Genomic DNA, 27925 nt, shown 5'->3' with positions numbered 1-27925 from the left:
CCCAATTTAGAAGTCAGAGCACCCAGCCAGAAGTTTTTGTCGACTTTTCCTTGTCTGTACAGAGGGTTTTCACTCATCTGACATTGAGGAAGACCACTCACTCAGATCAGCCAGATTTCCTCAAATACAACCCTGCAGAAGGGCGTGGGCACCTCACTTTCTAGAGGAAGAAACGTGAGCATCTTTCTCAGCACAGAAATGGCGTGTGCTGGGTGGGGAGGCACAGGGTTACCTATGGTTGTGACACCCGTATGTCACGTTGACGTAATATGAGCTCAAATTTAACTTTAAAAGAAGACTTTTGTTTTCAACATGTGTTCTCCTAAGGGAAAAAACATAATTATTGCATTCTAAAGAGGAGACTCTCTGAGCCAAAAGACAGTGCAGTCTTTTGTCCCTCCTTCCCCTTGCTGTACCTACCTCCAACCCCGGCCCCTCCCGGCTCCCCCTCCCGCCCCAGGTGTCCTCTGGTTGGGAGACCATGAGTGGGCCCGCCCTGCAGTCACTGCCACTACAGGACGCACTCACATTCAGTTTTGGGATCCTTGCTTACACCGCCCAACTCAGTAGCCAAAACATAAGCAACAGCATGCAGAGCTTCAAAAGGGGATCTGTTTCAAGACCTCTTTCCAGGGTCAAGAACAGTTGTTTACTTTGGGCACAGGTCTTATCTGGAACAAGCAGCCACCCTGTGATTTGCAGCCCATTAAGCTAATTTGAAAGTGCATTTCACCTCTAACATCAGCTGGGTGAATTCTTCGTTACTGAGGAATGAAGGCTTCCAGTCCTGCTGAATGTCACAGATTTCCGTTTGCGCTGAGACTTCTAAAAGAAACAAAAATAAGCTGTTATATTCAAAGGCACCTAGAAATTGGAATGAACAAATGAAGCACATGTAATTCTGTGTAAACCTCTGTGTAGTTTAATTAAAGAAGCCAATATAAGCAGATACGTTACCCTGATTTCCAAGGACTGTGAACTTTGCATGTAATGGGCTTAAAAACACCTCTTGATGTTTTTTCACATCCTTTAATGAGGCTTCGGGGAGGAGTGTACCCGACCCTCTGCACGGGTGTGGTGCCTGCTATTAGCAGGTGGCACCACGCCCTTGGATTTCTACATGACACAGCCCAACCTCAGCGGCTGGAGTGCAGTGGCTGCCACCTCTCAAGGAACAACGAAGGAACAGGAACGAAGCCTGGGATGGTGAGACTTGTTCTTAAACTGCTGCTGCATGGTTGAGGCGAAGCAAAACACTTTAGAGATCTGGGATTTTCAAAATTCCAGAAACATCTTAGGCTGGTGGTAAATAACCTACTGTGTCTATGCAGAATGTAATGTGGTTTTCAGCATTTCCAGGTACTGAAGTATAATGTGCTATACAAATACGTGTTACTTAGTTGCTTTTAAAGCCAAAATTTACTCTTCTCAAAACTCTGTTGGGTTAATCTATAGTTTGCTTGTTTCTGTGACTACGTTTACTGAAGACATTATTCATGTTTGTAAATTCAGTAGTCATTGGTCTCCAGAGCACTCCTTAAATACTCTAGTTCTTTTGCATTTTTGAAAGGGTATTTTGTTTTACTACTAAAATATCTCTGATCAGATTATTACAGAGAACTCAAATGCTATATCGAATATGTTTGTTTTTCCTTAAGTTTATCCTCCATCTTTACCCAACATTTTGCTCCACTTTATGTAGTAAGAGGTCTCTTTAGGGATTATTTTCTTGGTGCTAAGAAAAACCTAAGTACATCTGATTCATTTCCTACCTCAGAGAAAAAACCTAACCTGTTTAACAACCTCCTGGAAAATGCAAATTGTTCAGGCAGATAATGTATATACTTTAAACTAGGAGAAACACCGAAAGGCTTCCTCCTTCCACCCTGTGCTGAGGGCAATCTCTCTTACGTGGAGCGTGGAGAATGCATTCTGCCGTTGGAGTGAATGAATTGGAATGAATTCAGAGGTTACTCGTGAATGAAGATGATGTGAAGGGCTGAGCTACACACGTGACTGTGTAAACCTTCACTTGTTCAATCACCCAATGTTCCCTGCAGTGCTTGGCTCTCCCGGGATGGTTTCTGCCTTGAGATTTCAGAAAGAACAAGTTGCTGCTGTCACTGTGGCCAGAGGCTGCACATGGTGAAATGCATCTGGGGAAGCCAAGGCAGGGCACTACACACAAGTCCGGGCCAGTGTTCCTTCTGGGGTGCCAGCCGAGGCAAGGAAGAAGGGTGAAACTTCCAGTTCCTCACACAAAGGGTGGCCGCAGTTGGACCACTTAGAAAAGAGATGGACCAAGGATATGCTGCTAAATTAACCCCATAAAAGTCCTCCCCCTTTTCCCAACCCATAAACTCATCTGTAAAATTCTTTTGACCATTAGGGTCAAACTGTAGATTAATTGTCCAGAAGAGTCCTTCCAGTAGTCCAAATTTGATTTAGATAGAGGACCATTCAACTTAAGGGTAAAGGAAAATGAAAGACCTCTTTCTTCTACATAAGTAACTTTCAGGTCATCCGGTATGACTGGACACTTTCAAAACAACAGCATAATAATACCGAAAGCAGCCATTTCATTCACTTTGTATTTCAACAATCTGATTATCGTCATTGGAAGTTAAGGCTCACCTCATAGCACATTAAAACATATGTTAGATAAAACCTCTCAAAGCAGGCAAAAACGTGTTAAACAGGGAAATAAAATTCAGTGTTATAATCATGCCTCCACTGGCATTTGATGTGACCAATAGCATAAGCTACAGGTGACAGGCAGGATGAGCGAAGAGCTGTGGTCAGAGTGGCTTCTAAATAGCAGGGGAAATAAAACCACCTGGGAGCAATTTTTGCAGGAAAACATTGCAATGAACAGCTGAACCCCCAAATTCTACTATAGTGTAAGTTGTAGTTGTGGCCTAGAGTGCTTACCCCCAGTTGCTCCTCGTATATGTGAACAAGGAGCAGTGTGTCATTGGGCTACATGTAGTCAGAGAAAAGCCTGGAAAATGGAGCTGAAACTCTGCTGGGCTGGGTAAATACTACCATATTCAACAGAGACATTTCCTCTTGTTCTGCAGCCTTCTCCACCGCCCCACCCCCCATCTACTAGGGCAGAAAAATTGAAGGAGCGTGAATGAAGAGTAGGATTTGATGTCGAGATAAAATTACATTAAATCAGCTGGAGACTCACACACAGGAAGAGGAAAGTGTGCAGGTCAGCCTGGCCCTGTAGAAGTGACATTTAGATGGATGTGGATAAGGATGTTCAATATACTTTGCCATTTACATAATTTAGGGGTTTCTCTCTCATAATAGATACTGATAACACAAAACTTCTCTACAAATGGCAGATTCTCATTTTGATTTGGATCACTTCAAAGAGAATAAGTATACATTTCAGGATCAAGGTTTATCTCCCAAGCTGAGAAAACTGAAAGATTTGAGGAAAGAGCTCAATAATTACAACGACTACCTGGACCTAATCATCTTTTCTTACTTCTCATGTGGCCTCCCTTTATCATGAAGGCAGAAAGCACATCTAAACCCACAGTTCTTAACCGTGGCTGCACATTGGAAAAACCTGGGGGGCTTTAAAAATATGGATGCTTGGGCCTTACCCAGTGGTGTGCTGGTAAAAGGCTCTCCATCTTGACAAAAGAAAGCCCTGATTTGTCGTGTTTGCCCACCTCTGTGGTATAAATACTCCCATGGTAGCTGATTTTAAGCTGTCAACTTGATGTCAACTGGCTTGCAAAACTCCTGAAAATTTAAGTCATTTTTCGCCAGCTGGTATGATCCCACTCCAGCTCACCACTGGGGTTCTACCCCTAGAAATTCTGATGTATTCATCTGTGAGGTGTCACCCAGTTATATGCAGTTTTAAAAGCTCCTCGGGCAATTCTAATGGGCAGCCAAGGGTGAAAACCAGTAGTCTAAATGGCCACACTAATGAACAGCTATAGGGCAGCTAGGATATCAATATCTACAAGAGTCCCATAAATCACCTCTTGTGGGGAAGCAGTATGGTGTAGTGTTAAACACCAGACTCTGGAGACAGACTGCCTGGTATTCATATAACGGAATACTATATACCAATTAAAATACCATATACTTTTCTGGCTATCTGACTTGGGTGAGTGGCCTAACATCTCTGCCTCAGTTGCCTCACCTGTGAAATGGCACTAACTCAAAGGGCTGCTGTGAAGCTCAGATGAGGTACTATACATAGAACCCTGAGAACAATGCCTGCCTGGCTCATGGTGAGCCCTGAACAAATGGTGACCACGTTATTTTCTATCCTGTTGCAGATGCTTGTGGAGTTCATGTCCATTTGGATTATAAGTAAAGTTATTGCTTGTTTTTGTTTTTTGATTTAATCCAAATTTTGGTCCAATCATTACATTTCTACACAAAATCTTCCATGGATCTTCTGTTTTCTTTTGAATATGGAATCTTTTGAATATGGAATAAGGATGAGTGAGATCCTGGAATGGTCCTGGTTGCATTGAAGCGGGCTGTGTGGAGCAGGCCTTAGTCACATGAAAAAGACAGAGACAGGCACTCTGGGTGTTAGGAGGCTGCATTTCCACTGACTGATCCTTTCCAGGTCCCAGATTGGACGATTCTGTAATTCCACAGCGGACGGAGCCCAGCATAAATGTCACACTGACGAACTTGATCCCAGCTGTCCTATTTAACAGCTGTCCTGCTGCTCAGTGGCAGTGACCTAGTTTGAGTAATTTGCACAAAATATCTTAGTAATCAAACCAACCTGCTATTTCACTTGGCTAAATCATTATTTAGGAAACGTAACCATTCTGATTAAATTATTGGGGCAATTGAATATTGCTGCAACACTTTATTCCAATCCTGCTTGATTGTTCTTCCCTGACTTTTAACAAAAGCAATTAACATATTCTTTACTCTCCCTTGGGCAGCTTTGGGGGAAAAAAAGGAGGATACATCATTACTGTCACATTTTTAATAGGTACATACAATTATTAAAGAAATAATAAAAGAATAACAAGTATAATGAAACTTTCTAACATCCCAGCCCTGCCCTCTTCCATGAAATCATCTTGTCTAGAAAAATGTTCAGTGAAAGAGAAGCCTCACTATAAGCACAGAAGAACTGTAATTATCTCCTCAATAATCTGACACTTCTGACTTTATTATGTTGGGTGTCATGGTTAAGGAATACAGAATTCTGTTCTTCTTGCTTGTTAATAGCTCCTGAACCCTCTTAACTCTTCTCCAATTTTTTTGTACCATCCATAGGTGAGTGGCAGGGCAGCGTGATCAGTGTTAAGAGAGAAAAGAGTTTGAAGAAGAGTAAAACGGAGAGAGGATGATTTGAAAAAGACATAAGTTCAAGGATGGATTCAAGTGGTAAAGTCATATAGTGGAATACTATATACCAAGGAAAAAGAACTAGCCACACCACTGGAAGAACACAGATTAATCACACAGACATCATGTTTATAATGTACGCTTCCATCTGAACAAGGTCCCAACAGGTAAGACCATCTCCGGTATTAGAAGTCAGAATAGAGATTACCTTTGAGGAAGGCAGAAGTAGATAGGAAGTGGCATCTACTGGGGAAGCTTCTATTTTTTGACCTGGGTGTTAGTTTCCTGGCTGTTTATTTTCTGATAACCAATTCAATCGTACAGTTATGATCTGTGTGTTTTCTGTATGTGTGTTATACTTTTATAAAGTATTAAAAAGTTAAGAAAAAGAATGGAGTGCTGGTATAACTGGATATCCACATGCAGAAGGATGAATTTCAACTCCCTACCTCACTCTATATACAAAAATTAACTCAAAATGTATTGAATAGCTAAATGCTCAACGTATAGCTTAGATCTAAATGCTTAATTTTTAGCTTAAAACTATAAAACTCTTAGAAGAAAACACAGATGTAAATCTTCATGACCCTAGATTAGACAATGGTTTCTTAGATATGATACCTAAAGCACAAGCAAGCAACAACAACAAACAGAGAAACTGGACTTCATCAAATTTGAGTTTTGTGTGTCAAAGGACATCACTAAGAAAGTGACAAGACAACCCACAGGATGGGGGAAAATATTTGCAAATTATATATCTGATAAGGGTCTAGTATCTAGAGTATATGAAGAAGTGTTACAACTCAACAAAAAGATAAATAACACAATTTAAAAATCGGCAAAGGATTTGAATAGACATTTCTCTAAAGAAGAAATGCAAATGGCCAAAAAGTACATGAAGCGATCATTAAAAGGTCAACATCATTAGTCATTAGGGAAATGCAAATCAAAACCACAATGAGATACCACTTCACACCCACTAGGAAGGCTATAATAAATACACATACATGCACACACACACAACCAGACAATAACAAATGTTGGTGAGGATGTGGAAAAACTGGAACCCTCATACATTGCTCCTGGGAATGTAAAATGGTGCAGCCACTGCGGAAAACAGTTTGGCAGTGCCTCAAACAGTTAAACACTGAGTTACCGTTTGACCCAGCAATTCCACTCCGAGGTATATACCCAAGAGAACTGAAAACATAGATCTACTCAAAAATTTGTACATGAATGTTTATAGCAGCGTTATTTTTAACAGCCAAAACATGGAAACAGCCCAGTATCTGTTAACTGATAAAGAGATAAATGGAATGTGGAATATCCATACAATAGAATATTATTTGGCCATAAAATGGAATGAAATACAGATACTCGCTAAAATACGGATGCTAAGTGAAAGAAGCCAGAATCAAAAGACCACATACTGTATGATTCCATTTATATGAAATGCCCAGAATAGGCAAATCTATAGAGACAGAAAGTAGATTAGTGGTTGCCAGGATCTGGAGGGAAGGGGAAATGGGAAGTGACTGCTAATGGGCACAGGCTTTCTTTTTGGGATGATAAAATTAGATAGTTGCACAACTTTGTGAATATACTAAAAACCACTGCACTATAAACTTTAAAATGGTGCATTTTATGGTATGTGAGTTATATCTCAATAAAAAATGGATTTGACATTAAGTAAGTTAATGAATTTCAATTTATTTTTTTCACAGTGTAACTCAGAAGGCCAAAGAGCTTAGGGGCAGTGGCAGAGAGGGTTCAAGAAACAAGTACAGTCTGATTCAGTGGACAATGAATACTTGGGCATTGCGTTTCTTCAGGGCTGAATGAGAAATGCTTGCTCTAGACATTTTTAATCAAACGCTCCCACTGTTAACATCACTCCACTCGGGCTGGGTGCTACCTGGGAAGATGCTCTGGATTCTCTCCTCTGGCTAAGAGAGCAGTTTGGGAGGCGAGTGTTCTGTCCCAAACCTGCCGGAGATGGAGCTATCCCAGAGGGCGGAGTGCCTTCAAAAGAGGAAGCCTATGACCGAGGAGGTCGGGCTCTGCTGGGGAGAGAGAACCAAGCAGGACGACCAGCTTGATGACATCAGCGCCAAATGGAAAGGGCAGCAACAGAATAAAAAGGGACAGAAGCGTAACCTTTACCATTGTGTTTCTGCAAAAATCCGATGACCTTTTCCAGCACGGTGGTTTTGTCCATTTTCCGCGTGTTGCCAGGGAGCATGGAGCTAAGCTCTTTGATGAGAACATTGAACTGGTCCCTACGCTTCTTCTCAGACTTGTTTCGAGAAGCTCTGTAAACACAAAACGCACAGGTTACTGGAACATTCCACCTCATATACGCTTTATTATGAAATGGAAGTACTTTTCTATCAGAGTGTGTTCTGTTGTGATCACTTATCAAAACTCTTTCAGGGAAACTAACATTTGCCACATTTCAGAGCTGAGTAATGGGGACAGAAAAATGTTTTGCTAGACTCTTGGCCTCAAAGAGAGACAGTATTAATAAGTAAGTTCTGACTCAGATGCAAAAGCTTACACAGATTAGCCCCGTCGCCAGATGCTGCTCTCTCTGACTTCAGAGGGCTTTAACCTTCAGGGAGCAAACGACAGGACGGCTGCAGCCCAGAGGAGTTCGCTCTGACAGCCCTTCCTTAGGCTTAAACCACGTCCACTCCAACCCAGGGCACCTGGCCGTGGGCTCCAAGTCATGAGGGGTAGCCAGGTGTACCCAGCGTCCAGCAGAGAGCCAGTGCCACCCAGGGCATATGTCCTGGCCACCACCCCAGAGCTCATTGTCCTGTTGAGGAGACAAGGCACACCTCACAAGAAACCGTCTGTAAGCCATGCCCGACTCCTGGCCATTGTATGACGGGGACCACACATGGCTGTCAAGCTGCTAAGAGCAGCCAAACCCTTTCAAAAATGACATGGAGGGGGGCCGGCGCGCTGGCGCAAGTGGTTAACTGCGTGCGCTCCGCTGCAGCGGCCCAGGGTTCGCCGGTTCAGATCCCGGGCGCAGACCGACGCACCGCTTGTCAGGCCATGCTGTGGGGGCGTCCCATATAAAGTAGAGGAAGATGGGCACGGATGTTAGCCCGGGGCCAGTCTTCCTCAGCAAAAAGAGGAGGATTGGCAGATGTTAGCTCAGGGCTGATCTTCCTCACACACACAAAAAATGACGTGGAGGAACTTAAATGCATATTACTAAGTGAAAGAAGCCAATCTGAAAGGCTACATACTGCATGATTCCAAATATTTGACATTCTGGAAAAGGCAAAACTATGGAGACGGTAAAAAGATCAGTGGTTTCCAGGGGTTAAGAAGGAAGGAGAGATGAACAGGTGGAGCAGAGGATTTTCAGGGCAGTGAAACTACTCTGTATGATACGATAATGATGGATACGTGTCATTATACATTTATCCAAATCTGTAGAAAGCACAACACCAAGAGTGACGCCTAATGTAAACTGTGGACTTTGGATGATTATGATGAGTCAATGCAGGTTCATCAATTGTAGCAAATGTACCACTCTGGTGGGGATGTTGATAATAGGGGAGGTTGTGCATATGTAGGGATGGGTATATATGGGAAATCTCTGTACCTTCCATTCAGTTTTATTGTGAACCTAAAATTGCTCTAAAAAAATTAAGGCTGCTAAGAAAAATGACACACTACACTGGACACCTATAAAGAAATCAAAGTGGAGCTGCTTAGTTTGACGGGAGGGGATCTCCTTCAAGCCACCGAGGCACTTCTGAGGAAGCCTAGGACCCTGGGAACTTGAATAGGAAATCATGGCTACAGGGGCCACTCTAGTAGACACCAACCAAACACGTCATAGAAAGCCCGCCTGTGCCCTGAGGATGCCTGGGAAGCAGCACCGCTCCAGAGGCCTTGGTCCTCAATGACACCCCAGTCCCAGGGCTGGCTCTCAGCTCCACAGGACCAGCCCCTCATCAATAGTCAGCTTATTCAAAGGCGGTCCAAGGCTGGGAAAGCTGACCCACCTCTCCCAAATCCACCCAGGATGGACTTGTTCTAGAAAGTCAGCTGAGAGAAAGCAGGGGCCACAGCTGCAGGGCTCATCAAACGTGGTCTGCCTGCTGATCCAGGCAGCCTGGGGCCTGGGAACAAGGTTCCTGGGGGAGCTATCACTCATCAGGAGGCCCCTGGGCAATGTGCCCTCAGGCAGGGTACTGGTGGCTTGTGACAAGTCAGCGAGTTCCCATCAGAGGGATTTACCTCTCTTGGGGTAGGTATCAATGTCTACAGGTATCCGTATCAATAAAGATTCTGCTTCCCCAAAGAGCCCTTGGAAGCATAGCGACACATCCCAAATGTCCTTTCCTAGATGCCGTGATGGCCACAACCACTCTGTTTGCCTTTGCCTCATTACACACAACCTGTCTTTATTTCCACACACCCATTTACAAGCCACATTTTGCTGATTCTCTCTCAGTTTGGGCTGTTTCCTGATAATATCTGAGGCAGTTCCTCAAAGCTCACCTAAGTGCATGGTCACTACCCTTACCTAAGGGTCTCTTCCCTTTCCTGACTTTTCCCTCATTTCCATCCTTCTTGGATGTTTGGAAGGACCTGGAATCCTTTAGAGGTTTCTACAAAGGCCTCCTTTCTCGTCGAGGAACTATCTTCACATGTGCTCTCTCACAATCACAGGCTGGCTGCAGGTGTAGCAGTAAGACGCTCGGGGCGGGGGGGGGGGGTGCTTTTTGCTAGACCAGGTGAAAAACATAGTGTTCAAACACACGGGAGAGAAGAAAGGAACCTTTTAACTTTCTGAGTGACTGTCTATGCATTATAAATAATTTTTTGGCCTAGATTTTAAAGAGTGACATGCAACCTCCTTAGCCAAAAAAAGCTCTGTTCCTGCCCTAGTTTGCCCATTATAAATTATTTGTGAGCAGATAACACCCAGCTTGTTATTACTCTGTTCTCCTCTTCAATGGGTGTAATGACAACGAACATGGCCTGGCAGAGAACACGATGAAGGCTTATATCATTAGTGACAGAAACACAAGCTTGTTTCCATCAGCCTCTGCCTGGGACACACTGTGGTGCCCACTGGAGATCGGTCAACGTCAGCTGGGTCTGCAACTCTGAGGCAAGAGGAAGAAAACGAGGCTCGAATGACCTTATGGCCAATAAGGAGGTCTGCTCGCCAGGCCCCGAGACCACCACACATAAGGTGTTGGGACAAGTTGAAAGGCACTTAAACAATCAGCCTTTGAGTTTGTTTTTTCTTTTAAGGCATTATTTACATTCAATAAAATTCACCTACTTTAAATGTATAGTTTGATGAATTCTGGTAACTTGTAACCACCACCAAAACCCAAATATAAAACATCCCTCATCTTAAAAGGTTTTCTCCTGCATCTCTGTGGTTGATCTCTCCTAGACGACAGCCATAGAAAATTAGTTTTCTAAGTTTCAGTCAATTGGTTTTGCCTTTTTTAGAATTTCACATAAATGGAATCAGATAGTATATAGTCTTTGATTTTCATTTAGCATAAAGTTTTTGAGATTCATCCATGTTGTTGCATATATTAATATTTCATCCCTTTTGACTGTCAACTAGTGTTCCATTGTATGACTATGCCACAACATTTGAGTTGTTTCCAGTTTGGGGGTATTAAGAATAAGGCTGTTCTGAACATTCATGTCCATGTGTAGACCAGGCATCCATTTCTCTTGGGTAAATACATCAGCATGAATTTGCTGGGTCATATGATAAATGTATGTTTAACATTATAAGATACTGCCATCCTGTTACACGAAGTGGCTGTACTGTGTTTGCATTTCCACCAGCAACTTATGAGAGTTCCGGGTACTCCACCTCCTTGCCAACACTTGGTATTGTCAGTCTTTTCTCATGTTAGCCATTGTAGTGTTATCTCATTGTGGTTTTAATTTGCATCTTTTCTGATGACTAGTGACGTTGAACATCTTTTCACATACTTAACGCCCTTTCATACATCTTCTTCTGTGGAGCGGCTGTTCAAACCTTCTGCCCATTTTTCAATTGGATTGTTTGTCTTCTTATCGAGTTTTAGAGAAAAAGAAAGAGAGAGAGGAAGGCTGGAAGCAAGAGAAGGGGTGTGTGTGTGTGTGTGTGTGTGTGTTTTAAATATACATTGATACAAGCCTCACCCTTTCATTTTGAATGCAGGACTCAAAGAGCCCCAGGTTATCTTTTCTGGTCTCCCTCATGGGACATCTGGTTACATAGATAACATCTGCTGGGCACTTACTATGTTAACTGGCGCTATTTTGAGTGCTTTACATATATTAATTCCTTTAATCCTCTCAACGACCCTTTAAGGGAGGGGCACTGTTATGATTCCCATTTCACAGGTGAAGAAGCTGAGGTACTGAGACATCACACGACTAGGAAGTGATGGAGCATGCTGGCTCAGGTGCCCATGCCGTGAATCACTGCACTCTCCTACCTCCTTCTACAGCTCCCTCCAAAACCATCATGATGCCATCTGTTACGGAGCTACGCACCAGTGTTCTGGGAGCACCGAACTGAGAGTGACTTAGCACAGAAACTAAACACGCTCTGCAGAAACACGGCACTGTATGCTAACAGGATGACAGTGTTTGTGTTCTGGGAAGGCCACTGCAGAAAATCAAGGGAAGATTTTGACCTCAGCTCCAGCTCCTAGGAGGAGCAGCCCTTCCCACTGCCATGCTCGTCTGTGGTTGTTGTGACTGCTGCTCACCAAATATTTTTGGTTTCCTTCTAGACAGATTAGGGTTGCATTTCCCTGCCCCTAGAACTTAGGCGTGGCCATATGACTTGCCTTGGCCAAGGAAATGCAGGCAAAAATGGCACGTGTCTGTTCCAGGTACAAGCATGGAGAATCAGTGTAGAATCTGCCACATTCCTTTTTCCTACCTTTGGCAAAAATGAGAGAGGTGAAGTCTCTCTCAGCCCAGGTCCCTGAATGAGGATGTTCTTTGCTAGAACATGTAAGATTTACTGACATTTGGAGGTTGTTTGTTACCCCAGCACAATCTAGTCTAATTGGACAGACATTGTGGGGATCCAGGCCACAAGTGCCCCCCAGGGTAGAACTTGAGGATCCCTTTATTGAGTGCAATATGGACAGACCTCCAGGGAAAAGAGGGTCAGGTCAACTTTCAGGTCCCCGTGCAGGGCCTTCTTACACGACTGACTTGAGGGGTCCCCAGACATAGCAATTAGAAACAGGAAAGATAGCCTTTGCTATTCTTTCTACATCCTTTGATTAGCACCTTCTGTGTACAAGGTACTCCGTCAAGTAATATGGAGGAGGCAAAAATGACCATGTCTTGGTGCCCAACTCAAAGAAGCTTAGAGTCTAGAGGAAGAGATGGAATTCACACAATCAAGAGCTTTTACACGAGGTGCAGTGTGACACGAGCTAGGTGAGACGTTTAAACAAACGGCCTAGGGAGGTCACAAAGGATGATCGGCCATGCGAGGCGGTCAGGGAGGGGCCTCATGTGAGGTGGCCTTGAGGGGTGGATGGGCAGTTGGTGGGGAGGATAGTCCAAGGAAGAGCTGAGTGGTGGAGCTGGACAGGAGAGATGGCACACATGGGAGAGTAAAGTGAGAGGGGAGTGGACAAGAAGAGCTAGCCCAGCCACAGCGTCTTAATGCCAGACCAGACCAGCTGGTCTCAGCTTCGGAGTCTGGGACAGCTGCTGATGGACTGTCTGGGGAAGGGAAACAGGTTAGGACATCAGGAGAAGGGGGAGAGGGACCCAACTTAGGGGGAGTCAGCAGAGACAGGAAGGAGAGGCGAGGATGGTCAGCAACTGTGTGGCTAGGGGCTCTGCTCCCCAGTCAGCACTAACAGAACCCCGTGAGGAGCCGCAGGGGAGAGCGCGGGGGTCAGAGGCGAAGGAGTCTCATCCTAATTGCATCTGTCTAGAAAAAGTAATGCTGATGATATATACCTTAAAAAATTTTTACTCTTGAAATTAACATACAGTAAACGACTTATTTTGGGCATAGTTCTATAAATTTTAACACGTGTATAAATGCATGTAACCACCATCACAATCAAGAGACAACCGTTCCTTCCCCATACCTGTATTCATCCTCCTATTCTGTTCTTCATCCTCCCCAACCTGTAACCCCTGGCAACCCCTGTTCTGTTCTCTATCACTGGTGCTCTCTTTTGGCGAATGTCATATAAATACAATCACACGGCATGTAACCTTTTGAGCCTGGCTCCTTCTACCCAGCAGAACGCCTCTGAGGTTCATCCAGGTTGCCGCTCTCTCAGTACCTTGCCCCTTCTCATTGCAGAATAGTGTTCTACTGGATGGAGGTTCCACAGCTGGTTTATCCATTCACCTGCTGAAGGAAATTCGGGTTGTCTCCCGTTTTCGGGGATTATGAATAGAGCTGCTGTAAACATTTGTGAGCAGGTTTTTGTGTGAACATAAGTTTTCAGCTCTCTGAAGTAAGTAACCTGGGTGTAGGATGGCTGGGTCACATGGAAAGTCTATGTTTAACTTTATAAGAAACTGCCAAACTGTTTTTCAGGGTGGCTGTACCACTTTATTTTCTCACCAGCAATGTATGAGAGATCAGATGTTCCACATCCTTGAGGGGAGTTAGTATTGTCAATGCTTTTTATTTTAGCTAATCTAAGAGATGCGCAGTGTTGGGGCTTTTATTTGCATTTCTCTAATGGGCTAATGATGTTGAACATCTTTTCCTGTACTTTTTGGCCATCTGTACATGTTCTTTGGTGAAGCATTCATTATGTCTTTTTGCCCATTTTTAAATTGGGATTTTTATTTTCTTACTGTTGAGTTTTGAGAGTTCTTTATATATTCTGATATGTCTTTTGTCAGACATGTGATTTGTCAATATTTTCTCTCAGCTGGCCTTTTCTTTTTTTTTTGGTAAGGAAGATCAGCCCTGAGCTAACATCCATGCTAATCCTCCTCTTTTTGCTGAGGAAGACTGGCGCTGAGCTAACATCTATTGCCAATCCTCCTCCTTTTTTTTTTTTTTCCCCTAAAGCCCCAGTAGATAGTTGTATGTCATAGTTGCACATCCTTCTAGTTGCTGTATGTGGGATGCGGCCTCAGCATGGCCAGAGAAGTGGTGCGTCGGTGCGCGCCCAGGATCTGAACCCGGGCCGCCAGTAGCGGAGTGTGCTCACTTAACCGCTAAGCCACAGGGCCGGCCCCACCTTTTCTTTCTTTTAATGTTGTTTTTCACAGGGTAAAAGGGTTTAATTTTGATGAAGTCCAAGTTAACAAATTTTTGCTTTTAGGATTGTGCTTTCGGTGTCAGGTCTAGGAACCCTTTACCTAACCTCAGGCTACGAAGATTTTCTCCTCAGAGTTTTACACATTTTACATTTAGATTTATGACCCATTTTGAGTTCATTATTTTTATACTATGTAAGGGTTAGGTTGAATTTTATTTGTTTGCATATGATTGTCCAATTGTTCTAAATCCATTTTTTAAAAAGACATTTCTACATTAAATTACCTTTGCACCTTTGTAAAAAATCAATCAGTCATATTTATGTGGGTCGATTTCTGGGTTCTCTAGTCTCTATTCTGTTCCATTGATCTGTGGTTTATCCTTCCACCAATATGACACTGTCTTGATTACTGTAGCTTTATCGTAACTCTTAAAATTGGATAATGTGATTCCTCTAAATTTATTCTTATTTTTCAAAATTATTTTGGCTATTCTAATTTCTCTGCCTTTCCATTACATTTTACGATCAACTTGTCTATATCTACAAAGAGTTCTGCTGGGATTTTGATTGAAATTGCTTTAAATCTATGGACTAATTTGGGGAAAATTGATATCTTTACTCTGTTGAGTCTTCCAATCATAAACATGATATATCTCTCCATTTATTTAGGTCTTCCTTGATTTCTGTAATGAGCATTTTGCAGTTTTCACATAAATATCCTATATCTGTCTTAATAGATTTATACTTAAGTATTTCATTCTTTTGGATTCACTGTAAATGGTTTTTTCTTTTTTTTTGGTTAGGAAGATTGGCCCTGAGCTAATATCTGTGCCAATCTTCCTCTATTTTATACGTGGGACGCCACCACAGCATGGCCTGATGAGCGGTGGGTAGGTCCGTGCCCAGGATCCCAACCCACGAACCCTGGGCTGCCGAAGCGGGGTATGCGAACTTAACCACTATGCCACCAGGCTGGCCCCCGTGGTATTGTGTTTTTGATATTGGTTTTTAATAGTTCATTGCTAGCCTACAGAAAGATGATTGATTTGTGTGTGTTGACCTTGTATCCTGTGACCTTGCTAAATTCACTTATTAGTTACTGGAGTTTTTTGTTTGTTTGTTTTTGGTAAGTCTTTCAGGATGTTCTATATATACAGTCATGTCATCTGTGAATAAGGGAAGTATTATTTCTTTTTTTCCAATCAATATTCCTTTTATTTCTCTTATTGTCTTATTGCTCTGGCTAGGACTTGCAGTATGATGTTGAACAGAAGTGATGAGAACACATATCTTTGTCTTGTTGCCGTCTCAGGAGGAAAACATTCAGTTTTTCACCATTAAGTATATCAGCTTTAGGTTTTATGTAAATGGCCTCTATCCGGTTAAGGAAATTCCCTCCTATTCCTAGTTTGCTGAGAGTTTACATCATAGAAGTTGAATTTTGTCAAATTCTTTTCTGCATCAATTAATGTGATCATGTGGTTTTGGTTTTTCTTCTTTAGCTTGCTAACTTGGTGGATTACAAATGATTGGTTTTTGAATATTGAACAGACTTGCATTCCCTGGATAAAACTCCACTTGGTCATGATGTATTTTATATATATGTATGTATATATCACCGTGTGTGTGTGTGTGTGTGTGTATGATTTGCTAATGTTGGGGATTTTTGCATCTATGTTCATGAAGGATATTGGTCTGTAGTTTTATTTTCTTGTACTGTCTTTTTCTGGGTAATGCTGGTCTCATAAAATAAGTTGGAAAGTATTTCCTCCTCTTCATTCTTCTGGAAGAGACTGTGGAATTAGTGATATTTCTTCTTTTAATGTTTGGCAGAATTCATCCGTGGAACTATTTGGGTCCGGAGATTTCTTTTTCAGAAGGTTTTTAACTACAAATTCAATTTCTTTACTAGCTATAGGACTTTTTAGGTTTTCTATTTCATCTTGTATGAGTTTTGGTATCTTACGGTTTTTGAGTAATTGGTACATCTCATCTAAGCCATTGAATTTATGTGGATGCAGTTGTTCATAGTATTCCCTTAGGGTCCTTTTAATATCTGAGGGATGTGTAGGGATATCGCCTTTTCTTTCTCTGCTATTGGTAATTTGTGTCTTCTTTTTTGTCATTCTTGCAATAGGCTTACCAAGTTTATTAATTTGTTTTAAATCACCTTTTGGTTTCATTGATTTTTCTCTATTATTTTTCTGTTTTCAACTTTACTGATTTCTGCTCTTATAATTTTCATTCTTCTTCTTGCTTAGAGTTTATTTTGCTCTTCTGTTTCTATTTTCTTAAGATGGAAGCTTAGTGGTTGATTTGAGACCTTTTCTCTTTTCTACTATGAGCATTTAATGCTATAGATATCCCTCTAAGCACTGCTTTAGCTGCAATCCACAAATTTGATGTTGTATTTTTACTTTTGTTCAGTTCAAAATATTTTCTAATATTCCTTGAGACTTCCTCGTTGACCTTTGGATTACTTAGAAGCATATTGTTTAATTTCCAAGTTTTGGAGATGTTTTTCCTGCTCTCTTTCTGTTTGTAATTTAATTTCAGTTCATTTAGACTTGTTTACCTTTGTTTTATGAAGCAGGATTTGGTCTATCTTAATGAATGTTCAATGGGTACTGAAAAATAATGTGTACTCTGCTATTGTTGAGTGGAGTGTTCTATAAATGTCAAGGAGATCCTGTTGGCTGATGGTGTTTCTCAGCTTTTCTATATCCTTGCTGAATTTCTATCTACTAGTTCTGTAATTGAGACAGGCATATTAACGACTCGCTTCAGTTCTTTAGGTAGTGCTTCATGTAGTTTGAAGCTCTGTTGTTAGGTATATACATATTTAGAATTGTTATGTGTTCTTGGTAAATTGATCCTTTATCATTATGTTATATCACTCTTTATTCCTGGTAGTTTTCTTTGCTCTGAAGTCTACTTTATTTTACATTAATTTAGCCACTCTGGCTTTCTTTTAATTAATGTTTTTGTGGTATATTGCTTTCCATAGTTTTACTTTTAACCTATTTATATCACCATATTTCAAGTAAATGCCTTGTGGACACCGTATAGTTAGTTCATTAAAAAAAATCCATTCTGACAATCTCTTTTAGTTGGCATGTTTATACAATTTAATGCAATTATTTATATGTTTGGATTTAGGTATAACATTTTACCATCTGTTTTCTGTTTTTTCATTCTTTGTTTTTTTTTGTTGTTCCTGTTTCTCCTTTCCTGTCTTCTTTGGGTTATTTAAACATTTTTTAGTATTCCATTTTAATTTATCTATTGTGTTTTTATTTACTATATTTCTTTGTATAGTTCTTAGTAATTATTCTAGGGATTGTAATATAAAAACTTATCTTTTCAGAGCTTACCTAGAATATTTTACCATTTCAAGTGGAATGTAGAAACTTTACTCCATATAGTTTCTTTTATCATCTCTCCCTTTGTGTTGTAGTTATCTTATACACTACATCTACATACACTGAATCAGATCAGATTATGCCATTTTTTTAAAACGTCAGACTATCTATTATATTTTGCCAGATATTTACCATTCCTGCTACTCTTCCTTTACATCTCATATCCCGAGTTCCCATCTGACATCATTTCCTTTCTGCTGGAAAAACCTCCTTTAGCAATTCTTCCAGAGCAGGTGTCTTGAGAAGAAGCTTTCTTTGTTTTCCTTCATCTGAGAACATCTTCATTTATCTTCATTGCTGAAGGATATTTTCACTGGATAGAGAATTCTGGGCTAAGAGGTTTTTTCTTTCAACATTTAAAAAATATTGTGCCACTAGCAGAAGGCTTCCATGGTTTCTGCTAAGAAATCTATGGTGCTATTTGATCTGTCCCACATGGCTAGTCTTGGATCTTGGGTGGTGGTCTATCCTGCCGTTCAGATCTAAAAGTCTATGGTACACTATTTAAGGTCAGATCCATGCATATTCAGAGTACTGGTGAGCTCAGGTACTTACAACTTTCTTTATAGGGTCACTTTCCTGAGCCCCTCTCTCTCTGAGATCTCTGCCCAGTACTTCCTGGTTCCCAAGGCTCCTTTTTTGTTCCACTGCCCAGAAAGCTGGTTCTTTATTTATTCTTCTTTGCCTCGTACTTCCTACATCTGCACCTTCATCTGGGGCCATGCATTAGGAAGATAGAGAGAGAGAAAAAAACCAAAAAGCAACAGGGTTTCATCCCACCCTCTGAGACCTACATAGCTCTTCTGCTCAGAGAGATAGGTTTCCCTCCCTCAACATTTTAGTTTCCTATGGATCTCTGTTGCCGCTGCTGTTGTTACTGCTGCTGCCACTATCAGAAGATTGCTTACAGGCTACAAGGAAACAGAGAAAAGAACAAAAAAGGGCAGCTTTCTCCTCACTCAATCTGAGCATTAGAGACCCTGTTCCTGCTCCTCATGCAGCACTAGAGGGTTCTCCTGGTCCTTTCTCTGTCAGCGCAGATGCCCGCTTCTGGGTTTGGGGCTGCATTGAATCCAGGCTAGAGGATACTAGAGGGAAGAAAATGGTGAGCTCACTGCCAATTCAGTGATACTTCCCCAGTCTGCCCCTACTATTTACTTTCCAGGGTCCTCAAATAGCTGTTCCATGCATTTTGCCCAGGTTTTATAACTGTATTCAGTGTGATGGACAGGATGGAGTAGGCTGACTCCATCTTACCCAGGTCCAGAACCTCCATATATCTTTTCATACCTTTTGTCGTGAGTACATAATAAGACCCATAGGAATCAAAGGTGGGAACACAGACTCTGAAAGCCTGAAGGCAGGGTCTGTAAACAAGAGGCCCTTTTGCAAGAAAGCATACAGGGGTGAGCTGGACAATAGTTACAATAGACTCTTGAGGAAACATATTTCTGGGTGGCTCTTGGAGAATAAGGAGGATGACAGGTAAATTGGCCAGGTCTTCCTTCCCTTGGCACGACTGTATCACTCTGATATGATCTAACATTAAAAAAGCATCAAAAGGGAACTACCACTGCCTGTCAACATGGAGTTCTATTAAACCAATAAAACTACTCTCCCACGCTTCCCGTCCCACTCAGGGTAGATTTGGGCCCCCATACTGGCCTAGCTAGGGCACACGGGGTAAGAGGCAGAGGTGTAGGCCCCCAGAGCTCTGGAATTCCAGGAGAGGGTTGTACTTGTAGCTCAGGATCTAAATGAGATTTAGGACAGCAGCCTGCATTCTTACAAGGTGACTGTGCTTATGGTGTGTCAAGAGGACTCAAGGAAGGAGAGGCACTGCAGAAAGGAAGGCAGGAGAGGATCACGGTGCCAACGCCAAGCGATGTGGAGGGGAAATGTGCATATGCGCGCACGCATACACACACACACACACACCCCTCAAGTTTCTCCAATAGGTGGAAACTTGAAGGCCCTTCTGTTGAGGGATTTCATGAGACAGACACATATTATATAAACCACGCTCAATGCCTCTCTGCCCTCCTTCTCGGTGGGAGATGGTCACAGGTGTGCACACTTAGCATGCAAAACTAGGCTTCACACCCAGCTACTCAAGAGGCATGGCTGACGCTGGGATGGGGATCAGGTCCTTCTCAGGAGCCCGCGACACAGACTGCGAAGGGAGATGCTCATCTCCCATCCTCCTGGGAGAGGTCCCATGGCAGGAATGGAGACGTTGAGCACGCAGGGAAATGCAAACATACATCTGCAGGTTCATGTCCTCGGCCCTCTCTCTCCCTTAAATTCACAACGACACATGAACGTCTGGTGCAGGTGCATTTTGTACATCACCCAAAATACCGTTTCCCTAAGGGGAAGAAATTAAAAATCATTGTATCAGAACTTGTGATCTGTGAGCCAGATCAGGAATGAGAGGACAAAATCAGTGAAAAGAGATAAAAATAACTATCAACCACGAGCGTGCTCTTCCTTTCAATCTACTTCATGTGCAGACCGGTCAGGCTGGCGATGGCTTCAGCTTACGCCTCTCCAGCATCCAGTGGGAAACTATTACTAACACCTTACAGATCCTTCCATACAAGGATCTTTTCCTAATGTTTCCTCTCAAGGTCCCCTTCTTTTCAGTTGCCCCAATAAGTCTAGTTCTGTTAACTGAGTAAATAGAACAGGCTGATGGGGAAAATAGAAGATGTTCTCTGAATCAAAGACAGTTGATCAAATGGAGTTAAAGCTGCTACACTCAAATGCTTCCCAGTAAAGTTGGAAAGCAACGGCCAGAACTGGGATGGAAGCACTAGGGGGCTCTCCTTGCTGCCAAGAGCAGCTGGGTTTTTGAATGATAGGTATAACACCTGAATAACAGGTATAATATAATAATAGGTATAATACGCTAAGTGTGTAAGTATGCAGTTTCATGAAGAGTGGCTCTTTATCCATAGAGGGTCTCTGTGGTGAGGAGCTGAAGGCATTTTATAAGGCATGTTATTTTCACATTTACAATCACCACCGGAACCTGAAGAGTGGTGGGGGGAGCCAGAGTATCAGGGTGGTACAGCTTGGCTGAAGGAGCATTAGACAAGTTACCAGGAGATGCGAGTTCTCATCCGGGTTCTGCCGCCTACGCCAGGAGAGAGTGGGCAAGGCACTCCCACCTCCACAGGCCTCAGTTTCCTCTTATAAAATAGTGAAGACATTGATATGGTGATTTTAAACCAGAGAATTAAAAATTCTCTGAAACTCCCCCCATCAAAAGATGAATCATGGGGCTGGCCAGGTGGCGCAAGCAGTTAAGTGTGCACGCTCCACTGTGGCGGCCCGGGGTTCACTGGTTCGGATCCAGGGCGCGCACCGACGCACCGCTTGGCAAGCCATGCTGTGGCGGCGTCCCATACAAAGTGGAGGAAGATGGGCATGGATGTTAGCCCAGGGCCAGTCTTCCTCAGTAAAAAGAGGAGGATTGGCAGATGTTCGCTCAGGGCGGGTCTTCCTCACACACACACACAAAAAGATGAATCATAATTCCCCTCCCCTTGAGTGTGGGCTGACTTAGTTCTAGTGAATAAAATGCAGCAGAAGTGACACTGCTTGACTTCCAAAGCCAGGTAGTAAGACGACCCACAGCTCTCCCCAGCTCTCTCTCCCATGCTCGCCCTGGAACCCAGTCACATGTTGTGAGGAAGCCACACCTCCCCGTGGAAAGCCAGTCACAGCTGAGGTCTCAGCCAATAGCCAAGATGAACCACTAGCCACGGGAGTGAGCGTGTCTTCAGATGGTTCCAGGCCACCATCTTTGAGCCGCTCCAGCTGAGACCACACAGAGCAGGGACAAGTAGTCCCCGCCAATCCCTACCCAAGCTGAAGATCCATGAGCAAAATAAATGCCTTTGCTTTAATCCTGCAAATTTTGGAGTGGTTTGTTACACAGCAACAGACACCCAGGACAGTTAATGCCTAAAATAAAGACCCACTGATGCCCAAGTTCCTTCCAGATTGGGAATTCTGACATATCTTAACTGGGCTAACCAGTTCCACATCATAGGATGACACAGAAACTGATAAGAGTGCAGGCGAGCGCTCCCAAAATGTGTTAGAAAACAAGCAAAATCAAGCTGTCTGAGAAAGTTTTTCAGGATTAGGTCTTAGGCTTCTTTTGCAGTCTCTACAAGAGTCTTTCGGAGTGCCTGAAACAGAGGGGTGGTTGTAGGAAGATCTCACAGTTTCCTGTAGAATTGAAATGTATCAAGTATGTGATCACTGTCATGACATAAATTTTAAGTATCCTCAATATTAAGACAGTCCTGTCCATGAAAGGTGAACTTTCACGAAGAACAATTTGGGTCTAATCAGTCACGTTAACAAAGAGCTTATAAGAGTATTCCTGTTAAAATTTGACGGAAATGTAGAAAAATGTGATGGTTAATATGTCAAAATATTAACAGTGGCTATCTCTAAGTGGTATGATTATAAATGACATTTGTTTACTTCTTTAAACATTTCACTATTTTTCAAATGTTGTTTTGGTACTTTTTTTTTTTTTTTTTTTTTGTGAGGAGATCAGCCCTGTGCTAACATCCGCCAATCCTCCTCTTTTTTTGCTGAGGAAGACGGCCCTGGGCTAACATCTGTGCCCATCTTCCTCCACTTTATATGGGACACCGCCACAGCATGGCTTGCCAAGCAGTGCGTCGGTGCGCGCCCGGGATCCGAACCAGCGAACCCCGGGCCACCGCAGCGGAGCGCGCGCACTTAACCGCTTGCGCCACCGGGCCGGCCCCTTGGTACTTTTTTATGCACAAGAAAATGTACAAAAATGATGGGAATAGAATTGATATGTCTATTGCATAAGACAGTATTTATTTATTTTTTTTGTGAGGAAGATCAGCCCTGAGCTAACATCCATGCCAATCCTCCTCTTTTTCCTGAGGAAGACCGGCCCTGAGCTAACATCTATTGCCAATCCTACTCCTTTCTTTCTCCTTTTCTCCCCAAAGCCACAGTGGGTAGTTGTATGTCATAGTTGCACATCCTTCTAGTTGCTGTATATGGGACGCGGCCTCAGCATGGCCGGAGAAGCGGTGCGTCCTGCGCGCCCCGGATCCGAACCCAGGTCGCCAGTAGTGGATCGTGCACACTTAACCGCTAAGCCACGGGGCCGGCCCCGCATAAGACAGTATTGGGCAAAGGGTCTTCCATGGAAAATCATGAAGAATTATTTGGAGAAAGGGGGAGGACCATGGCCAGAAAAGGTTATTTTGTTGTTACTAATTTTTGTTTTTTTCCAGATAATCTTTTTAAATGCATGGTTACACAAAATGGAACAGATGTTTATTTGCTAATCATAGTTTTAGCACCTTTAACGTGCTAAGGAGTCCTGAAACTCTCCAAAAGGCAGAAACAATAAACGCCATGGCCCAAACTTGCTGTCAAGGCATTTCCCGGGACTAGTGTTTCCCAGAATATATTTTGGGAAAGTCCTGTGTAAAGCAAGGTCCACTTAAGGTTAGTGCAGCCCCCTCCCATGCCCAGGCCCGGGTCCTCGGGACAGGTGCGCACATCTTCACTTCCACAGCGTTTCTACCCACCAAGGCGGTGGGGGCCCCACTGAGCTCAGGAGCCTTCAGCAGCTCGGCTCAAGAAGAGAAGGTCATCTGGGTGTGTGGGGCAAAAGGTCACCCTACGTGCAACAAGATGGGTCAGGCTGGTGCCCCCCTTGTCTCATGGAGAACTTGGGCAACTCAGGCTGTTTTCTGCTGCGGAGACTTGGTGAAGCGTCTGGGGGATGATTGAGCTCCGTGAGGTGTTCTTTTCTCCTGAGATGTAACAGGGACATCTTTACTCTTAACTACAGTCATCAGAAAACGTCGGGGCCCAAATGGGAAACCGGCCTAATTTCCTCATGATTCTTACTTAACGGTTACACAGGGAGAATTTCACTAGAGCACAATCCTTAGGAACTTGTCACCAAAATTCTAAAAGGAAGGTTTAGCCTTTTCTGAAGAAAGGCAGCATTTTCAAGACGCTTTTCAAGACTTCTGACCATCCTTTCTCAATTTAAAATTTATTGAAATTATTGAAAGGGCTTTCAGTGAATTGCCCTTTGCCTCAGATGCCCCCAGACAGGTTCTGAGTGTCCCTGAGCTAAGACATCCCCAAGTTTCTAAGCCTACGAGGCACACATTTCTCCTTCTGACAATTCTTCTTAGCCAGTCAAAGGACCCCACCAGGGTAAAAGCCAAAAGCCCTAAATCGAGGGAGGCCCCTTTTCCAGTCTGCTGTTTACTGGGCCACAGGAGAATTAGCATTCTGCCTGCAAGCACAGATCTACTTTTCCCTTTGTTTTGAATACAGAGTCACTCATCTGGAAGTTACGGCGTGATAGAAATGAATCATGTGTCTTGATACCTCTATGTTCTCGAAATGCCTGCTGCTGCCTTAATCACCAAATAAAACAAACAGAAAGGAAGCCTCAAACATTTTTTACTGCCATTTTTTTTTCCTGTCGGGGGGGTTTACAATGATGTACATAACACCCAACCAAGAGCCTATGAAAGAAAGTCAGAGCAAAATTAGCACAATAGGCTCCAGCTAAGAACATCAACACACACCGCACAGGGCTGGGCTTGTTCACTCTGCACCGGGCCTGCACACAGGGGCGTCAGCAAGTATGCAGGGAGCTGAAGTCCTCCAGGCTGGCTACAACCTTCACGGCCTGGACCAGCCTTTCCTTCCAGACCTACAGACCTGACATCCAGAGAGACGAAACAACAAAACGAGGTCTGGCTCTCCTGTTCCCCGTATTCCTCTCCACACAAGAGCACTTGGCTGAGGACGCAGAGCTTACAAATCCTCATCATCATCGCTGCTTTGCCCTACACAGGCCCCACAGGATATGTTCTTTCTCCTTGATGCTCGTTTTCGAGAACGCCTCCCTAAGTTGCCTAAAAGCTCTTTGAGGGTAGGGTAATGCTATGTATCCTCTTCTTTATCTTTCACCTGTTTACAACACAGTCAACAGATACTGATGGGAGGGTGACGGAAGGGTCTCGGTCATGCGTCCACATTGGCCAACTACCCCTGGGGGAACCAGAAGAAGTAACCAGCCTCCGAATGGCTAAACCTGCTTCTGCAAAAGGGCACGTACAGGCTTCTTGTCTGTTGTGCTGTAACTCTCCCTCCTGCCTGAACCATTTTTTCTGTGCTGAGACTAAGGATAAGGGTCAAAGAATAATGAAACTGTTTTGTTTATGTTTCAGAACCAGCATTCAGTCTATCGAGAACCCCAAGAATCAGCTACTCTTGCCTGACACTCTTGATTCTTATTAACAAAAGGCACCACCCATCCTCCCTCCCTCAATGAAAATGCACAGGGTTATGGAAACAGAACTTCCCAGCTGATAGGAGATAATGTAATTTTAATTAATGTTGATGAACTACTCATTTAATATTGGGTTAATGGAAGAGGCTAACATGAAACAGTTTCTACTTAGTGTTCACTTCCATCAAGAAATGGAGTGGTCTGTATTTTACAATACTGCCAAGTTATAGAAACTTGCTTTCTTTGGGCAAATCTGCACTTTCTGTCCCGACCCCTTGGGCAAATCAAAAGGAGCAGCTTCCACTGACTGACTGTCATGAGAAGGCGTTAGGAGCCCAGACTCTAGTAAATGATGCCTGAATCTGAATCCCTGCCTGCCCCTGACTGGCTGTGTGATCATGAAGCCTCGGCTTTCACAACTGTAAAATGGGACTAATGATAACCTACGTCGAGATGGCGTTGTGAGGATTAGGGAGTTAATGCCTGTAACATGTTGCAGGCACACAGGGAGCACTCCAGAAGTTTTAGCACTTCTCATTAGCACTGTGTACCCCGTACTGTGCAGGGGGCTTACACACAGCTGCATTCGGTCCCTGCAATGACCCTGGGCAGAAGTTCCTGTGTTATCACCCTCATTTTACAGAGGAAGAAAGTGAGGGAGGCTAAGGGAGGTTCAGTAACTACTGTAAGGACAGAAAGTAGAAGTGGCTAGAATCAAAGCCAGGCCTGTCTGATTCTCAGCTGTGCACTTCCTGCCCCACCATACCACTTCCTGGATGACCACACGCACACACGCGCACACACTCAGACCACAAGACTATATCACATCAGAATGAGAAAGACGCTTATGACTGGAACACAGACTGTGAACCACATCATCTAGGGATTCCAAACGTCTCTCACTCAAACTGTTTCCTTTTTGAGTTCAAGGACCATGTTTTTGCATCGCCCCTAAAGAAAACAGTACATAAATCTAGACACATAATAAGCACTCAATTAATACTCACTGGCTTTACATGGAAATTCAAAGAAGACAGTGGAACTGCGTCCTGGTTCAGAATACGTAATCCAGAAATCCAAATAAACCACGAATTACTTAGAGCTTTGAAAACCTTGCCTAACACAGCACATGTTTTCTGGAGACAACGAGAGTTGTGACGCAAGGCTAAACATTTCTAATCTCATCAAAAATACCATGTGAGTGAAAACAACTCGTATCAGGCCTTCAGGTGGGATTAGGCGATGGGCCTCCCATGTTGCCGCTATAAAACCTGCAAAACGAGAGGCTTTTTAAACTGATACCGTCTCGGGATTGTGTTTCTTTTGTCCTTGTCTTTCCCAAGTGTCATGGAGCACGCTGCATTATGCTACTATTCTGGTGAGGAGATCTGGGTGTCACCAAACATTCGCAGCCCGTTTCCCCAGCTGAGGATGAGGGGGGAGTGAGGGCCAGCAGCCTCACTACCCGGCATCTGTGTAGGGAGGTTTCCAAGTAGGCAGCTGGGGGATGAGAGCCCAAGGCTCAGAGCAAAGAGGGATGGGAATGAATGGAAAGAAGCTGTACACAATCTGATTCATTTCTCATAACTTTGAGCCAAAATTTTATTGCAATACTATATTTGGTGATTGTGAATATGGTAGAGCTGAAACATTCATTTTATCTCTTCTGGTTTCGAGGTGAGCAGTGCAGTAGAGAGGCCGGGCTGAGCCTGGGGGCTGGGGATGATATTAAAGATCGTGATGGCAAAAGCAGACTCCTGTGGACTCAGAGTCACATCAGGACACAGCTCTCAGCCTGGGCCTGCCAGACAGATTGAATCAGTGCTCACATGAAGAGACTCGCTTGCAGTCTGGAGAAGAAGAACAGAGTCTAAGGTTTAGGAAGCCTGCGTTTAGCTTCCACTTCTGCTCCTTGGTAGAGCTTTATGATGTTTGACAAGTTACTTAGCCTTGTTGAGCCTTACGGTCCTCATCTGTAAAAATGGAATAACAATGATACGCACCTCAAAGGGTGTGGAGGAGATGACATGAGATCATGCATACAAAAGTACTTAGCCTGGTACTGTGTGCCCTAAAAGGATGAGGAAGCACTCAATGAACGCTGGCCACCACTGCTGATATTTTCATTATTGCTAATGAGAATACCTCGTAAATGTATTATTGTCAAGTGTCCTGCATTTTCACATACATTACTCAAATTAAAAATATAATATTTTAATAATTAAAAATTTAAAGATTTTTTTTTTTTTTTTTTTTTTTTGGTGAGGAAGATCAGCCCTGAGCTAACATCCATGCCAATCCTCCTCTTTTTGCTGAGGAAGACTAGCCCTGGGCTAACATCTGTGCCCATCTTCCTCCACTTTATGTGGGACGCTGCCACCGCATGCCCTGACAAGCGGTGTGTCGGTGCGCGCTGGGGATCCGAACCCCGGGCCGCCAGCAGTGGAGCATGCGCACTTAACCACTACGCCATGGGGCCGGCCCCCCAAAATTTAAAGAATTTTAATTAATAATTAATACATTTTTAATAAATATAAATATTAATAATTTAAAAA

General features: G+C 43.2%; 1 protein-coding gene across 1 annotated transcript in view; it reads right to left on the bottom strand.

The window, feature by feature from the left end:
• The window catches only part of NPAS2 (neuronal PAS domain protein 2), a 160161-nt gene that overhangs the window by 56331 nt on the left and 75905 nt on the right, over positions 1–27925 (bottom strand). Inside the window, exons 3-4 of the mRNA XM_087426230.1 lie at positions 7516–7664; positions 734–825 (exon numbers count right to left, since the gene is read on the bottom strand). Coding sequence (XP_087282356.1) covers positions 734–825; positions 7516–7664 — 241 coding nt within the window. The remainder of the gene's footprint in view (positions 1–733; positions 826–7515; positions 7665–27925) is intronic.

Source organism: Ceratotherium simum, chromosome 40 (genome assembly GCF_057802395.1).
Source record: "Ceratotherium simum simum isolate JZ-2026a chromosome 40, ASM5780239v1, whole genome shotgun sequence".
Taxonomy (NCBI): domain Eukaryota; kingdom Metazoa; phylum Chordata; class Mammalia; order Perissodactyla; family Rhinocerotidae; genus Ceratotherium; species Ceratotherium simum.
The sequence above is the reverse complement of the archived record's forward strand: the minus strand, read 5'-3'. Positions and strand labels throughout refer to the sequence as shown.